Source organism: Lissotriton helveticus, chromosome 7 (assembly GCF_964261635.1).
Source record: "Lissotriton helveticus chromosome 7, aLisHel1.1, whole genome shotgun sequence".
Taxonomy (NCBI): Eukaryota; Metazoa; Chordata; class Amphibia; order Caudata; family Salamandridae; genus Lissotriton; species Lissotriton helveticus.
In genome coordinates this window covers 182,461,904-182,480,260 of record NC_136068.1, presented here as the reverse complement: position 1 = coordinate 182,480,260, position 18,357 = coordinate 182,461,904, and the positions used below count along the sequence as shown (strand labels likewise).

Here is an 18,357-nt window from a genome sequence, read left to right as displayed (position 1 = left end):
GCAACAATCAGAATTTGATGAGGTCTCTCTGAAGACGAGCACTGGCAAAACAAATACATTTTGTCAACAATACCTACTACCTTTGTCAAAGCTTGTTTTTTTTTATTGTTCAGATGGCAATAATGTGTACGCCTTCAGAAGCGGTGGCCATCGCTGAATTATCTTTTTAAAGTAAAAGAAAAACCATTCCAAGATGGCCACCATGCAGGAGTATGCGGACACCCAGTAACCTTCAGTCAATTTTAATTCATCATACACTAAAGCTATCTACCTAAAACATGATAGAAAGGTGTTGAAAATTCCATAAGAAATCTGATCAAACATCCAAGTAAACATGGATGCTCTGGATCCTGAGTTTTTAGAGTGGAATAAAAGTGACAACATCCATGGACAATATGAGGTCACTTCCTGCGGAGATTTGTCGCACCACTAACCATGTGCGAGTGTCACTGGGGAAAAAAGGTTCATATAAGAAACCTGTGGGAGTAGGTATCCATTAGAAGTTTATATAACCATTAGAGGAGAGTGGCAAAGCTGCTCAAGAAGAGAGACACAAAAAACACCTGCTTTATAGTAACAAAGAATAATAACAATGAATGCTTGTTTTACAGCTAAAGAAGAGGGCTTACAATAGATTAGGCTGCCAAAAGATTGTGCTTTTCAGCTACAGAGAACACTCTGGTCCTGGCAAATAATATATAATTAGTTTAGAGCACAAGACGTAACTGCCAAAAGAGGATTGTATAAAGATGAAAAAGAAGACTGTCAATAGATGCAAGTTCAACATTGAGTGGAGATACTGGGAATTTATACTTCTGTTAGAGAGAGAATAAGGACTTGGGGATGTGTGTTTCACAGCAACATGATGATAACCAAGGGTATCTGTTCACTGGTATCATGGCAAATTTACTATTGACCGAATGATCCAAGTTTATTTAGGCGATCCCTCGGATTCACTAAATGTTCATCACGTTTCATGGGGATGTTTTACACAGCTGGTCTTCTGATGCACAAGTAATGATGGTAGGTAGGCCAGACGGTTGGCAGACGATACGAAGATGCACAATCCTTAAGGGCCAAACACTCAACATGTGCACAGAGCAAGGCACATACAGAGACGTAAACATGGTTTCTAGGACACATGCTGAAAACATGAGGGGACAGCTGGAACTGGTTTGACAGCTGCTTCAGGACAAGGATAGCTGCCGAAAGAACAGCAAAAATGCACCTTTTAAAAGACAAAGAGGCTTCACAATTAACTCAAGGGGCATTGTGGTGATAGGCAACATGAAGGAATAATACAAGGAAGCAAATGTCATTTAACAAGGCTAATGAATTCTGGCACTTGGTAGCAGACTGCCATTTCTAAAAAATATATAAATAAAAAGGTTAAACCACAGCCCGGACACTTCTATTATCACGATTTGTCGAAATCCACGCAGGGAGGAGTGTGTCCTGTCCAGAGACTGCATCAGGTAGGTGCATTGGTGTCTGGATATTGGTGACTGCAGTGGATAGCCCCCAGATGGCCAACAAGTTCAGCACAAACCAGTGTGGTGAAACAGTCTCTTCGGTACCTCAAAAGGTTTAGAGCAGGCATAGGCAAAGTCAATAAGTCTGGCTTTAATGTGTTAAGTTATGTAAATAGAATCATGCACACATACTGCTTGCATGCATTAGCTCTTCAAAGCCAGGCCTACAGGCGCTAACAATGCCAGGTAACATAGTGCATCTTCTCTTCAGGGACTTGTACATCAGATCAGTAGAGAAGTATGAACTTAGTATGAAGCACTGTAAATAAAGAACGAGGGACCCGGGATTCCCAGACTTATTTTGTGAACTGCTAGTCCAACAGATGAAGTAAGCAGAGCAGTCACAAGTATGTCGCCCATTAATCCTTTGATGAGTAAAGCTGAAGAGTTTTACTAAAGCACACCCTGAGCTTAAGGGCAATGTTGGACAGTGCCCAATGACAACGCGGTTGGTTTCCCGCTTACCCCCTACTTTTCCTTTAACTGTCTGTATTTCCAATGTGTTCCCTTTACTTTGCTCTATATCGACCTCTTTCACAAATCTATGGCCATGGTTAATCCTTGTAGATATGCCAATATCTTCCCTTTAGATGGAATACCATGCACCCAGATTTCCGATCTAATGCTCCGACTGTTGCCTGCAGGCATCTACCGATCCGCAGCATGCTTGCCACATTAAGGACCAACATGCAGTAACTAGAATAGCGAGTGCTGTTAGACAATTCTCCATACTTAGTTCACAGAGTTGCAGTGCTCCAACATTACACGCAACTTTGGTACAAAACGTTGATTAGGGATTTTTAACTTTAATTTCTAGATCCTGCCCCAATCGGGCCACAATGCTTAATTCAGCCACAGATCTCTGCCCTTTAGCCTTCAGTATTGTGCTAGAGAGGAATGACTAAAGTGGTTTCTCACTTTTGTACAATTTTAACTTCACAGTAGATCAGACAGGTCTCAAAACATACTCTTGAGGGCTGACTTTAGGGTTTTCCCACCTACCAAGCATAGGCAGAAACATCCAGCAACAAAAGGGGTTGGAACACGATAATAGAACCCCATGGTCTACACTGGTAGGAATCCAGTATCCTAAATTGCTGATGGAACATCAGGTCTTACTGGAGTGCAGCCAATGATGAAGCAAGACAATATGTGTGATAGCAATCTGTCAGGTCAGCCAGATACGTCCAGTTGGATATCACATGAGCTTAAACCAGTCTGGGGCCATACTAGTGATATTGTAATAATGGGAGGCCTGTGTTCTAGTTCCCTCTATAAGATTGCCTCTCATTGCCCCAAGTATATGAAAGCATCCCCATTCAGCCCACAGATAGCACGGGGTAGCAGGTTCATAAAGCCCAGGTGCATATTGTACACAGCAGTGCAAGCATGAGACTTGCTCACATTGGAGTGCAAGTGTACCACTGAGTTCTCAAGATGTGCGTCCTTGCAATGGATGACACATAGAAGCACAAACCTTGAAACAAGTCAACCAGAGGCTCAAACCACCCACTGGTGATATAAAGGCATAATCCGCAGTATATATCACGCAACAGATCTGCACTGGGTGAAAGATTGTCCATGAAAACGAATTACAGATGAAAAACGCCATGAAGAAATGTGTACTCACCAGAAGGAATGCACAACTAGGATTAGTGGGCCGGCAGAAGTGTGTGGAATTCCTCGCCAACAGTAATATGAGGTACCAAAAGAAAGGGGAGCAGGCAGGCTGCAGAAGTAGGCATGGCCATCTTACATCAGAAACAAGAAGTACTGTCTCTCAAAGGCACCTTAGCTGGGCCAGCAACCATAAATGCTCCGCTGTGGCACCTAGGAACATTCCAGTTGGTGGATGTTACACAATCCAGTTGCTGGGAACAGAACCACCACCGCTGAGACTGACTCCTTAGTCCTTCACTTGTTCTGCGATCCATGTGCCTGTACTAAGCTGAAGTAACACTGTTTAACTGGGGGCAGGAGGCCAGTGAAGAAGAATCTGTTTATGCAGATGGGGGGGGGGGTCAAGTGTTACAAGGTCGATGCGGCAGGCATAATAGACGAGGGACTTCTGCTAAGAATCAATCTTGCGTGCTTGAAATGGAATCTCTTATCAAAGACGACTAACTTGTCATGAAATGATTGCAGCCATTGTCAATGATGCAATAACCTTGTGCCAAAGCCTTGTACGGCAGTTTACTCCTGCGGTCACCGCTGCCTTATCCCATCTGCAGCACCTGGACACCACCTGGTTCCGGGGTGGAAGAAGGCAGAGGCAGCTGCATCTCCCCAAGCATTGTCATCTGCCCATCACACATGGGAAACGGCCTTTACAACGAAGCCGTTTCCCCGAAATCTTTAACCACGCACGCAGTACAACGCATGCGTGGTTACCACTAATGCCTTTACCACGCATACCTTTACTACGATGTTTGTAGTAAAGGCATATGTGGTAAAGGTAAAAAGAAAAAAAGGGGGGTTGGGGGGGTCTCCCCCCCCAAATAAAACAACTCACCATAAGTCACGTCGGCGTCAGCGTCGTTAAAGAGAAATCGGAAAAAAATGCCGTTTTCTCTTAACGACGTATGACGCCACCACGCAATTCGAGGAAAAGTTTATCCGTGGTAAACGAATTCCGTTGTAACGCATGCGTGGTAAAGGCATGCGTTGCAACGGAATTCGTTGTATCATCATATATTCACACTCCTTCACCTCTGCTGCCATCGCTGGGAGACGGATATGGCTCTTGAAGTGTACACTAAGGTTAGGGCTTGAGTCGGGATACCATGCGGGTGGACGGCGTCCACCCACTTATTTTACTGGGTGGACGCTGTCCCCCCTGCCAAACAGCTGGACTTCACTCTATGGCCTCTATGGGACGAGATCGGATCTCGTCCGAGAGAGGTCCAGCACTTTAAAAGTGATTTCAGAGTAAGCTAACGCAACAGAGAACAGGCAGTGGAATCTGACCCTGTGACCCTGGGGCTGAGAGGCAGCATGAGCCACCGAGCGTGGAACAATCGCATCTAAGGGGTGAGCGAGGGGAGGCAATGAGCCCGCTGGTGCAAGCCACCTTTCGTGACGTCACTTCCTGTCGTGCCGTCACGAAAGGTGACAGCGTCCCCCCACTTCTTTTTTTTGGACTTGTGCCCTGACTAAGGTGCTGCCGGTGACATACAAGCAATGGCACAGCACAACGTGAATCATGGCCACTAAATGACATTATTATGGCAGCCACCTTAGAAAATGTGATTCCTGCCAGGGACTCCTTTTACTTACCCACCAACAGAAAAGCTACATTAAATGTTAGATACATTAAACATTTGTGACATGCTGTGAGCTGAAGCCCTTTGAGCCCAATGGGCGTTGCGCGCCTGCTTCCTACTTACCAGGCTTGGTCTATTACCGCTGTTAATCACTTCTAGGAAGCCCAGTACATTGCATTTTAATACAGAGTCTACCTAACTTCACAAGTTAATCTAGTCCATCCTACCAAAGGGCTAGTAAATGGCATCGTATGTTTCACTAAAGTGTTTTAAAGAACTGAAAACAAGAATACAGATCAGTATTACAGACACGCATATGCACAACATGGGCACAAGAATACTGGCAAGTAGAAACATAAAAACAGTCATCAATGCGCATAACCACTGACATCTTGAGACGAAAAAAAACACAAACGGATGTTTAGGCATGTGCACACATCTGCTCTGGTGCAAGCACGCCCCCACATTGCATCGCGTACCCAGAAAAGCAGTAAAACATTACTACGTCCTATCTTCGTCTACTCACCCTATTCCCTCCCCCTACTCCCCGTCCCTGTTCTTTTCAGAGCCCGCTCAGGCCCGGCAGCTTCAGGCTTCACTGTGCCCAGCTCCGGTCCCCAGCAGTGGTCCTCCCCGCCCGGTGCCGCTGTGTGCAATGCGGAGGCTCCCTGGATACCCGCCGTTTATACCAAGGATGCGTCACAATGGAGAGCCTTCCACACTTCAGCCTACATCACCAATGTGGGTGATACCACGTTTCTCACGTTCATGGAGGGGGGGGGGGGGGGGTCAGGGCAAGGCGCGGACACGATCCGACTTCTTGACCAGATCCAGCCCCGGTAGCTAAAACTGATCTAGTCGTGAACCGGACAAGACGACCCCATACGGTACCCTTTATAACGTACCTGCCAGTGGCTTTCTTGTCTGTCTGTTATGAGTGCCCCCCCGGTGCCCACCAGGGCCCCCGGCACATCACATTGCAAGCCTGAAACATCCTGAGCGTTCTAGCCAGAGGGTTCTGCTTTTGCTGCTGCGGTGAAGTCACGGACGCCTTCAAAGGTAGTCTAGAACGGACGTTTTTCTCAGTTTAAAATAAGTGATCTATTCAACACAACGCCCATCACCAGAACCGGTCTTCACACGGCTTCTCAGATGTCCATATTAAAGGGTTCTCAATGAACCAGTCTCTGCGTCTGACCTACCCATCTCCTCTAGTAATTTAAATCCAGTTACTCCCCTCACTCCTTTCAAGAAGTTCAAATGTCATTGGAGCCTGGATCTTAGGAGAGGTACATAGAAAGCTCTTGAAGTGATGATGTCATCCAGGTGCCCGGATGAGTGTCTAGTCTGGCCTCCAGAGGCCTGTAGTTCGAACCCGCTGCCCAAATGGGCCCTTGTGCTTCTGAAGAGGAGGCTTCTCTGGATGAACGTGGTACTGATGGGGAGACCCGGGCTACGTTCTTGTGCCCTGTGACCTGTCAGCTCTTTTTACTGCAACTATTTGCTCACAGTCATCGGTTGTGAAGTTAGTCCCTCTCTCCTCGAGCGCGACTACTGCATGAAGCTATGGCTGGCCTGGCACACATTCAATGTGCCTCCCTACCCTGTGAAAGTTATTGACAGTGACCACCTTTCCTGCTTGGTCACACCTAGGGGCCTAGGAGGCCTCAAAAGTGGTAGGAGATTCATGCACAGGATCCCACATACATCTACTCAGCTGGAAATTCAATCTTAAGTGATACTCCACATACCAGATTTCTCCAGGTGCTCCTCCAACGCAGGGGGCGTACAGATTGTAGATGTTCAGGCCCATGTTGTATACAACGTACATGACTTCCTGAACCTAGTGAGCCACAAATGAGAAAAAGTTACCATATAACTTACATCAGCGGGGAGCCAGTAATGCACATAGGAAGCACTGTGCACAGCACGAGAATATAACACAGGACCCAAACTTCTGCTTTATATAGGGTGGGGCATACTGTACCACTATCACTGACCTTGAGAGTACAGTTTGGATCAGATGAGTCATAGAAGTTACAGGGTCCTTTGGGACAACAGTAGGTCTGTAGACCTGCCCACAAGCTGAAAGAGGAAGAGGTGTTATTTGTTGACACAGACAGCCAAGTAAACAAAGGAAGCTGCCAGAGAAATTGGTGCCGAAACCCCAGAGTCCCTTTATATCTTCTTTACCTGTCGCCAATAAGTCCATGATAATAGGCAAAATCCACCAGAGAGTTCTGGTTGCTTGCGTAGCTTGACAGCCCGTTCCCAACAGCAATTCCCTGTGAGACACAGAAGCAATGTTAATGAAAGGTGATGGCACGAAGATGGAAGCAGGGGCATGTATATGTGACGAGCGCCTGCACTTGCCCCTAGAGCATCACCCCGCACTATGCAAGCCCCATTGTTCAGGTGTCAAAGCCACTCCACTCCACTCCACTCCAAACTGCACCATGAACTAGTCACTACCTTTGTTAGTATCTCCTAGCCCCCATCCTTGCTATACACTACCATACGCCACTCAAGTAGAACTGTGCTGGTGTAATGTACCCCACCCCAACAGGGGCCATTGCTCCGCCCTACCACCTTTCACCTGCAGGTTGATACTGGAATCCTCCATCACCAGCATGCTGAGAGTTGGTATGTAGACTCCTGCATAGCTCTCTCCAGTGATATAGAACTCGTTCTTGCTGTACTCTGGGAAGAGGCGGAAAAACTCTTTCAACGCCAAGTAGTTGTTCATTGCAACCTTGAGACAAAGTGGAAACATGAGAGACATGAGGCCTGTATTTCACTCAGCAACTCCAGTCAGCACCAGAATGAAACCAGGATGCTGAAATCACACTATGTAAATGTGGGATACTTGTAAAGCGCACTGTTACTCTACCCGAGTGTCCTGGCGCTGTAGACCGCTGGGGAACCCGTCCAGGTTGTCCCTGTGAGATGGTCCCTTTCTGGGTATCTCTAGGGTGAAACCAGGCATCCCCGGCGTCTGTGGGGGGCCGTTGTAGAGATGAGGCAAGCTTAATGCCCAGAGTTACAGAGTGTGTTCCCTGGTTAGAGTAGGCACTGAGGCGAGAATTATCGAGTCCGTTGACCCTGGTCCAAGACCCTGCCGCGTCGGGAATTGAACCCTGGTCCCGGGCTGTTCTCTGCTTACAGGTCTGCCGCCTCTAACCAGTGAGCCACACCTCTCCACATATAGTCCACACCTCTCCTATAGGCACAGAACCTACATTAAAACACTACATATAAATCTTCTCTGTAGAAGAAGCATAAACACAAAGAGCACTACAATGCAACATGCTATTCCAATCCCCCATTACAAAAAGTCAGTGCATAATCCATATGCAACATGACAACAGAACTCATTACTAACCCCTCTTTCCCCTCCATCCATTCATAACAAATGCATAACAGCAGTCAACAGCTTCACTAGTACTAAAACATTAAAATATAGTTTAAAAAAAATTCCTTCTTCAAACTTCCCTCACAATCAGGAGACAAGCATATTTATACATTTTTAGGCATCAGAGAATTTTTTTTAGGTAAGTACGTTTTAAAACATACGTTCTTTTCACTTTAAAAAGTGGGCGCTGTGCAATTTCTAAGTTCTGCAATGCTATCCTATGATGGGAAGAACAAGTTCTGCACACAGGTATAGTACAGAAGCTTACAAAATCAATCTCCAGGTGTTAAAGTGAGGGGTGAGCTAGGTCCAAGGCAGCACCAGCAGTACAGCACCAGCGTCATGGGGGCGGCCAGGTGCAGGGTGCAAAATAGCATCTGGAGGCAATATATTTCAATGGAGATTGGTCACTGCAGAAAGAGGCTGCAGGCTCTCGCTGGGAGGCCAGCGGGCTGAACTAGCAAATGGGCCCTTGTGTTGCTCGGGGACGGAGGGGGGTGCGGGGGGGGGCACCGTTGGTCCTCTTCTCCAAGGACCAGGGGAGACAAGTGCAGGGGTGTCCTTAGGCGTCTGGTTTTTCCTTACCGGAACAGTAGTGGTTGAGAGGGCCTGCGAGCAGAGGATGCAGGCGACATTGGGGAGTGCAAGAGAGGTGAAACCATGATGGACTCTAGCTCTGAAGGGCCCGGTTAACACCAGTGGCCCACTTCAACTTGGGACGGAGGCGATGGATGCAGCAGTGGCATCAGGAGTTTCTTCACCACAGGTTCGCTGTTCATGGGAGGTTTCGAGTCTTTTTCAAAGGCAGGCAAGGAGTCAAGAGCTGCAGGACGAGTCTACTTTGACGCAGTTTTTGATGAGGGATGCAGACGAGCCGGCAGGGTTGGTACCAGGTTAGCGGTTTCTTCTCTCTTCTCTGCTTTTGCAGCTCTTCAGTGTCTGCTCTCTTCTTAGGTTGTCAGGATCTGCCTCTCTGCTACCAGGGACTCCCCTAGGGGTGTTAGGGGACTGTAGGGTAGTAGTCAATGGGCTACTAACCCTTGGGTTCCTTGCGCCACCTATATGACCACTTCCTGTGGGAAGTGGAAATAACCCTGTCCCAGAATTCCTAAGTATGCCATCACAAAAATGGCGACCTCTAAAAAATCGGAGTCCACCTCACAGTAGCCCACTTTGGGAGTGGTACTAGTCTGGAGCAAGCACGCCTAACAGACTAGCAAATTTTACCACCTGTCCAGGTGCCAAGGAGGTCCTGGACAAAGGAGTCTGCTTCCTCTCCTGTGAAGGGGAGCCAGATTTGCATTTCAAAGGCAGCAGCCCTTTGAGGCTTGCACTCAAGGAAGGATAATCAGCTAATCATCCTGTTGGAGGGGGTGTTACACCCAATTCCCAGACCGGTTTTTGTTCTGGATCTCCTGAGAGCAAAAGGCTCTCACCCTAGGATGTCAGAATAGCATCTCGGATGGAAGGCCGGCAGAAACGAGTCCGCAAGGACACCAAAGCCTGGTACGTTTTATGGGGCACCTCTAAGGTGCCCTCTGGGTGCATGTATTGGTAAAGCCAACACTGGCAGCAGTGTGGTATCACACATCTTGTATTGATAAACCCCAAAATCCCTATTTTCAGTGAACCATCATGTAGCTGGGGAACTAGTTTTCAACAGTGTCCAACACAGGTTTTTAAAATGGCTTCCCTGTCTACTTGCACTAACAGGACTGATCAGCACAGGTGCAAACCTGCTAATGCAGAATGCCCTCACATGTACTATTCAGCACCCTGCCTTAGAGCAGTTAGGCCTACTGTAGGGGTGACTACCAAATATTACATGCAGTGGTAGGGGACATAGCACACAGGGATGTGTGATGTGTCGTGTTTTCACTTTGGTCTGCACCAAGACACGGAGCCTGCGATAGCAGCCCTGCATGTGCTTGGTGAGGAATCCCTTAGGGTGGCACAATTCTTACTGCTGGACTTAGGGATTCTTTAGTACCTCAGGCCCACAGTACCAGGAGTACCCATTACTAGGGACTTAGAGGGTGCTAAAAGGTTTGGCAATTTGGGGAAACAATTGTACAGTTTTGGGAAAGAGATCGGGCACTGGTTTACAGGAACCCAGTGCACTTTCAGTCGAATTTACATCTTTTACCAGGCAAAAAGTGGTGGGCCTACATTATGCAACACAGTTTCTTTAAAGGATACCTTTCATTAAATCTTACACATTAGAAAATGCACCTGCACACAACATAAAAACTGCGACATAAAAAAGGCAACAGAACCAGGTGTGTGGACCGGGTGGACCTTAATGGGGATCCTACCGCTGGCTTTTCCCATTACAAATACAGATTAAAAGATCTGAGCACCTTAACTATAATTGCTCTGACACCACCACCACGGTCACCTCCTAGCCTAGGGTGAGATGGCAGCCGCCTCACTCAGTTTAGGTGCTCACTTTGGATGAGCCAACCAAGTATCACAATAAAATGCAGAGTGCCCCAAGTTGAGTCAGAGTCTTGTGCTTACTGGAAATAAAACATCTAGTAGAGTAACACCCGAAAAGGAGGGTTGAAGCATTTTGAAAAGAAAATACAAATGGCAAAGAATGGCACGAGTGAAAGGCGCTGACAAGCAATAGTGCAAAAATGCAGCAGGGAGTAGGTTTTATTAAAAAAAAGAAAAACAACTTTACAAAGTGAAGGAAGAGGAATTCAATCTGGGCAAAAAGGAAACCTCATTTTTGGGATAAATGCTTCCGGTCAATCTGAATGTGTCGGTAATGTAAAGTGCATGTCACAGTAATGTTTTGTGAAAACTCAATTTCCACTTTAAATGCACCACAACTGCGTATGGCTGCATGTACTGCTTGGATCAGTAGGTGATGCATAAGTCCCATCTTCTCATTGGCTGAAGAAGGAAGGACCTGACCAATGTGGATGGACTACTGTTTTTTTTTTAACTGGTATGTACTCCCTGTAACCAGGATGCATAGCCTGACAACCAGTCATAATTTGGGCGAGTGAATGTATGAGAGATCACTCCTGGAGAACTAGCCGCAATAAGTACCACTCCCCAGAACACAAAAGGGCTGTGATGGATAGTGTTCAAGAACTGATAATGCAGCAAAAAAAAGAGAGAAGTCTTCAGACTGATCTCCAGCACCCCATCAACCATACTGCACTTCTGTCAAGTCATACACTATGAAGCGGAGGAATCAGGAAATGTTCAGCAGGCAGTAGCACCACTCACCTCTGTGTCATTGGTTGCATAATTCTTATCATCAGAGTAGGAAAACCCGACCCCAGCCGGAGATTCAAGGTACAGCATGTGCACGATCTGCAGGAGAGACACAGGGGCATTTAAAAAGACACACTGAAGGCAAACTATCAGTACCTGTCAGGCAGGGCCGTACTTGTCTGTAGGGCAATCTGGCAGTGCATGAAGGGCTGGCGGGCTTGATTTTGGACTGTTTGTGGACCGGTTTTATCGTCTGGTAGGCCGGTTTTTACTTTTGATTTCTCTGACATTACCACAAACATTGTGTGCAGCAAGCCCAAATGTATACAGTCTCCCATACCTTGCAAAACAACTATACAGCGTGCATTTATAAGTTCAAAACTACCCTGATTTTCAAAAGAGAACTTTTTCTTAGCTATCTAATTTACTACGGGGGGTAATTTTATTTTTTTGCTGTCTGAATCTATTTTCTGTCCTAGTTCTGACCCTGCTGTCATGCAATTTGTGAGAAGGTAAAAGGGAATGGGATCCTGAGTGAAACACAAGGCACATTACGTTGCCTCAAAGCAGATAAACTGACACTTTTACCTGATTCCATGATTCCGGGTTGTATTGCAGGGTAACACCATCCGGCTGGATCTAACGAGAAGGAAAAAAAACAAATACAGGTCTCAGTCAACAGGGCTGCACAGAGCAGGAGGAAACTTAAAAGAGTAATTTGCAAGGGCTGCCATGCAAAGCAGGAGACCCTCCAGTCTACCGTTGGTTATTTTGCAAGAGAGGGAATGAGACATAGGCAAAAAGGGAAAATTAGACAAAGGAAGGAATCAAAAATAAAGGAGGGAGGCACGAGAACAGTGGAAGGGAACCACAAGAGGGATGGAGAGGGGGGGTAGTGGGCCAAGAGATAGAGTTGGGCTTGGGAGGAATAAGAAGGGGAGGCAACAGAGAGGCAGGAACAAGGTGGCCAGCGATGAGGAAAGCAAAAAGCTGGGGGAGAAAGAATGCGAAAGTGAGGAGGTAAGAGAAATGGGAAGGTGTGAAAGATATGGGAGGGGCAACAGCTAGGAAAGAGAGGGAATGGCAGAGACATGTTGGTTTGGGATAAAAGGAAAGAGAGAGAACAGGTTGTAAAAAGATGGTGACGGAGGGCAGAGGATGGGGACAGAACAAAAGAGAAGAGATGGGACGAGTGACAAATGAAATCAGAGGTGAGAGGAAAGCCAGATATGTAGGGGGGTAGCGTGAGAGGTGCAATGTGGGCTGTGAGGCAACCGTGACAGCTTTTTCATGTATTGCTGGAACAGTTAATAGCTACTGTACCCTAACCTCTTTCGGTTACTTTGTTTACCACTGGTGTTCTCATGCCACAATACTGCTCCACTCGAACTGGACAGCAATGCTACTCGGTAATTGGCTTGGGGCATCAAGGATGAGCAGCCAAGACATACTTTAGGAGGTGGAGCGGATTAGAAACTCAGATTTAAAAAAAAAAATCAATAACACCAATATCCAGTTACTCCTTTACTTTATAAAAAAAAACAAGTACTTTCATAGGTGTATTTCTGACACCACTTGCCCTGTAACATTGCTTTTCTATAGGGCTTGATTCATTTCAACAAAGGGAACTTTGAAAGCGGTCAGGATTCTCCTTAATAGAAGCTATGCTCCTACTGGGGGTATTTAAAGGCGGGCAGGGAGTACAGATGTGGGTGCTCTTGGTCAGACGATAGTCTTTGGAGATCTACTTGTCCAGTTCAGGACACTGTCCAGTCAAGGGATTAGTTAGAAATCCAACTACTTCCTTTTCTTTTAATGGTATGGTTGAAAATAGTGGACCATTAAGTTCCAATTGTTCCTTTTCCAGGACTGTTTGTATCTTGGAATCTACCTCGCCCAGTAAAGGTTTTCTGGTGGCAGATGTATCAACAAGTCAGGCGGAAACCATAGCAGTCACTGTGGCTCCAATCAACACTGGAAATGAGTCAGTTCATGTTTAGACTTCACCATGCCTAGCAGGTTTTTTTCTACTCCCAGTTTAAAATCACAGTAGAAATGGCACTTTGTATGATTTCCAAGTCCTAGTGTGGAGGGGCATCTGCAACCATGAATGAAAAGGTTCCACCACTGGGTCTGCTATACTCTTCTGCACTGGTATTCAGGCCCTCTCTAAATACCCAGACAAAAAACACTGATGAACCACGCAGTGCACTTATACCCGTCTGGTGGACACGGAAACATTTCAGAGTCAACAAAGAATTCTGCAACATTCAGGAGGTTAGTGTGCCGTTCGAATGAGCATCTTGCCCTTGTTGCTGCCTTTATTTTGTTGGTTTTCAAGTCCAGTCAGACCATTTATGGTTTGTCAAGGTTTTTTTGTGCGTTGGCCTCAGACTGAGGCCTGCCTAAATTCCCATTACCAAGGGACATGGGCACAACACGGGCAATGGAAGACAGGTGGTTTTCACTCTGGAAAGGAAATCTACACCAGGACAAAAGGTAGTTAGTTGTCTAGTAACTGCCGCATGAGAAACAAGGATATAAGCACCTTGTCCCTGGAACAGAATCCACTTAAAACCACTGTCACTCATTTCCTAGCCAGGGTTGAGAGGATGGAAACAACCCTCATTAATAACGGAAGCACACCTGAGTGTTCACTTCACACGAGGGCATTGCTCTGACATCAACAAAAGTCTCAAATGTTATGGAGTGCTTGAAGTGGGCTTGCATGATGGTGGAGCGTGCAGTAAAAACCTGAAACTGTGTAGGGTACCCTTCTCTCATTTGTAACAATGTTGTTGTAAGAAAGCTGTAACACTAAAGGCTACACTACAAATCATGTCAGACTCTCAAGATTCCAAAAGTTGATGGTCCATGAAGAAAGGTCAGCATTTCAGTATGCCTAAACAGCATTGACCACATTCTTCAGGACAGAAATTGTACATAAAAGAATAAGAAATGTAGACAACTCAACTCGTCCTGGGTCAAGAAATGTAGGAAGCCTGGGTAGCTTAAAATGACCGTATAAGGACTTACGTGTTACAACCTATAAACAACAGTATTATTATTGGGCTGAAACTGGTACCCAGCTCTGCTATCCTACTTTTAAAGTTCTGTTAATGCGAACTAAACCCAGTTATACGGGTTCAAGAGAACAAGAAAAGAGAAAATGGAGAGAGCAAGAGAAGGTCAGAAAACAGAGAGGCAGAAGAAAGCAAGACAGCACAGAAAAGCAAATAGATACAGATAGGAGAAAGAAGAGACAAAAAGAACAGACAGTGGAGAAAGATCTGGAGGGTGACAAAAGGAGGGAGGTAACGCGGATGGGACACTCAGTGCAAATAGAAAGGAGAGAAATATGAGGAGTCACTTATGTGGTGAAAAACCAAGGAAAGGACAGATCTTTTAGAGGTTACCACTCAGATTCATTTTCTGCTGAAACTACAATGCAGAGTAGTTAACGTCATAAGAGTGTTAAACGAATGCACAGTGCCATAGTTTAGAGGCCAACAGAGTGCAAAGTTCTGCTATCACAGAACACGGTGCGGAGTTGTGTGTTTACTGACCAGGAAAGGGCCATGCTCACTCAGGAGTCCATCAAGCGAGCTGCAGCCAGGTCCTCCGTTAAGCCAAAGGACTACGGGGCATGTTTTGGGGTCAGTCTGAGACTCAACAAACCTGCAGACAAAGTAGTACAACATACGCATTAAAACCACATAATTATTAAATTGGTCGAAGGTTTTCGAACATGCATCTCTGACCGGGCTAGGCTATGCTACATACTTGATTATGCCACACTCATAATAACATTTCCACGAAGAGCCACTCTCGTATTTATTTCATGACATGGTCATTACTGCGCCGCAGGATACAGCACAGCACCAATCAAAATGTGTCCAAAGTAATAATGAGGTAATAGCTTCACATCAGCAACTTTCAAAAACACAAGTCAATAACCATTCTCAGAACCCGGAAATCCAATAAATCGATACCTGAAACATATACCAACTATGACATACTGTGATCTTAAGGGAATAAAAAACTTCAAAGACAGAATTTGTCCTCAACTTCCTTCTAGGTCTCATGGTTACCTCACTGTTGTAGTAAAGAACAAACACATTTGCCTTCCTGAAATATTCAATCCCTGCAGTCCTAAAGCGGTAAGGGTTGAAAAACAAGGACCCTATTTTATCAAAACTTCTTCACCTTTCTTGCTCCCTTATTAAAATTAACCCTTGTTAGGCAGTGACGGAAATGGAAACCATTTACTTTATTAACCCTCAAAGTTCCTTGTTGGAAAGGTTGAGCTACAATGCTAAAGGAATGGGCAGAAGCAGTGACTGTCAGCCTATGGTCTGACAGTACACTTGACTATTTAGACAAACTGTCCCGTCCCCTCCAAAGAAACTGACCCGGACAAAAGCCTTACATTAGACACAGACTGCATTTTACTAACTCCGCTACATGTCGGCACTTTTTAACACAAGTGCCCATATTTGTCAAAAACAGACACAAATCTATTTCAGGAATACAGGCATATATGTCATGTCAGCAGCAGCATCTCAACTGAACAGGATTATATATATATATATATATATATACATACACACAACAAACGCAGGTAACCCATTCGAAATGAGGCCTCAGGACACGGTTATTCCTTTTGCAAGTTTAATGGCAGCAGGCAAGCAGGAGACTTCTCAGCATCTCAAATCAAACTAATTCATATGCCAGACGCGTTTCGGGAATCTTGCTATCCCTTCTTCGGTGGCTCAAAGTCTGAATGAAAACGGAAGCACATGCATCACGCACCTTTAATTAAGACACCTGCCTCAGTGGGCGCGGCCAGGCAAGCAGCATGGCCTTCTGGATGTCGTAGTGCGCATCGTCCTCCCCAGTGGGTGCGCTCCATTTACAAATGAAACCAAATATTCCCCAGTGGGTAGAAATGAGTCACTGTAGTCCCCTGCCCCGCTTTGTTGCGGTCATCTGGGAAAAAGCGGGCACTCCCCTGCAGAAGCGCCAGCAGTCCGTCCTTCCTACTGTTCAAACACCACGTTGGTACTTGGTAGGACCCGCACTGCGGCGGTGGGCCCCTCTTCACGACCGGAGACAGCCGTTACACATCCAACAAACGCAGGTAACCCATTCGAAATGAGGCCTCAGGACACGGTTATTCCTTTTGCAAGTTTAATGGCAGCAGGCAAGCAGGAGACTTCTCAGCATCTCAAATCAAACTAATTCATATGCCAGACGCGTTTCGGAAATCTTGCTATCCATCCTTCGGTGGCTCAAAGTCTGAATGAAAACAGAAGCGTATGCCCACTGAGGCAGGTGTCTTAATTAAAGGTGCGTGATGCATGCGCTTCCGTTTTCATTCAGACTTTGAGCCACCGAAGGGATAGCAAGATTCCTGAAACGCGTCTGGCATGTGAATTAGTTTGATTTGAGATGCTGAGAAGTCTCCTGCTTGCCTGCTGCCATTAAACTTGCAAAAGGAATAACCGTGTCCTGAGGCCTCATTTCGAATGGGTTACCTGCGTTTGTTGGATATATATATATATATCCAATTAACACCACTCCGGTTACAGAAGGTGAGAGGCCACAACAGGGGATAGCAGAGAAAGCTTTAATTAATGACAGCATGGGCACGATGCATTTCGGCGTTGTAGCCTTCGTCAGATGCCGCTGTGAGTCCGGTTGTGTCTCCGCCCACGCCTTAAGAATCTCCTGTGCTCTCCCAGATTGGAGGGTCAAAGTTCAGCCCCCAGTCACATGGTCGCACTGCCACTGCTACCCAAGTAAGACTCCAGTTCCCAAAATGCAGTGTTTTTCGGGCTGTGGGTGCAGTGAACAAAGTTAATGGGAAAAGGCTCACACTCCATTTACTTCGTTAGTGAAAACAAAGTTCAGCACTCCCGGGGTACAGGCAAGTAGTTCTTTATTTCGCCATTAGTTGCAGACGCGTTTCGGACGTGAGTCCTTCATCAGTGTTTACTTTGTGCGCCATCTGGCGGCTATCTAAATACACAAAGGCATACATGCGATTTCGACACCCATCTGAACAACACTGCTGGGCATGTCGTTATGGTGTATTTAGATAGCCGCCGGATGGCGCACAAACACTGAGTGCTGAACTTTGTTTTCACTAACGAAGGAAATGGAGTGTGAGCCTTTAATTTTGAACGCGTGTACCATCGCGTGTGGAGCACCCGCTCGAGAGTGACCTGTGATCTATGGTACAACAGGAGCGCTGATTATATATATATATATATATATATATATATATATATATATATATATATATATATATATATACACATATATATATACACATATATATATACACATATATATATACATATATATATATATATATATATATATATATATATATATATATATATATATATATATATACACACACACACACACACACACACACAATTGCTTACGGTAGGTCTAGTGGAAACCAGATTAAGGGGAAAAACAAACAAGAATGTGATACGGGCGGATAATTAAATGTACTTAGTACAGTGCTACACGATACACAGTTTTCTCACATAACAAATATTTTCGATTTAAGTTAGACAAAGAGAAAGTGATTTGCCTACAAGCAAACAATTTAGGGACTTGTTCAGAAGCAACAATTTGAACTTGATTGTGCAGGTGCCAACGTTAGAACAGGCATTGACAAGGCCAACTGTTGCACAATGAAAAGATGTACATACACTTGAGCAACACACAGGAGAGGTAACTGGGAATGCTGTTGCCCTTGGTGCCTGTCTGTGGAAGAACGCATGAGGGCTGCCATGTCTCCTGCAACTGTCATTGTGTCAGGGGACCTTGTACAATTTTGTATATTTTGTCCCAGTGTTGTATGTTAGCAAAGCAGCAGGAAAACATTTTCACTATACAA

The 18,357-nt window shown here is 45.6% G+C and overlaps 1 protein-coding gene across 1 annotated transcript in view; it reads right to left on the bottom strand.

Moving 5' to 3' along the window:
- Positions 1-18,357, bottom strand: part of CTSA (cathepsin A) — an 81,476-nt gene that overhangs the window by 50,650 nt on the left and 12,469 nt on the right. The window contains exons 3-9 of the mRNA XM_078651902.1: positions 15,005-15,116; positions 12,027-12,077; positions 11,451-11,537; positions 7,392-7,547; positions 6,989-7,080; positions 6,796-6,880; positions 6,547-6,638 (exon numbers count right to left, since the gene is read on the bottom strand). Coding sequence (XP_078508028.1) covers positions 6,547-6,638; positions 6,796-6,880; positions 6,989-7,080; positions 7,392-7,547; positions 11,451-11,537; positions 12,027-12,077; positions 15,005-15,116 — 675 coding nt within the window. The remainder of the gene's footprint in view (positions 1-6,546; positions 6,639-6,795; positions 6,881-6,988; positions 7,081-7,391; positions 7,548-11,450; positions 11,538-12,026; positions 12,078-15,004; positions 15,117-18,357) is intronic.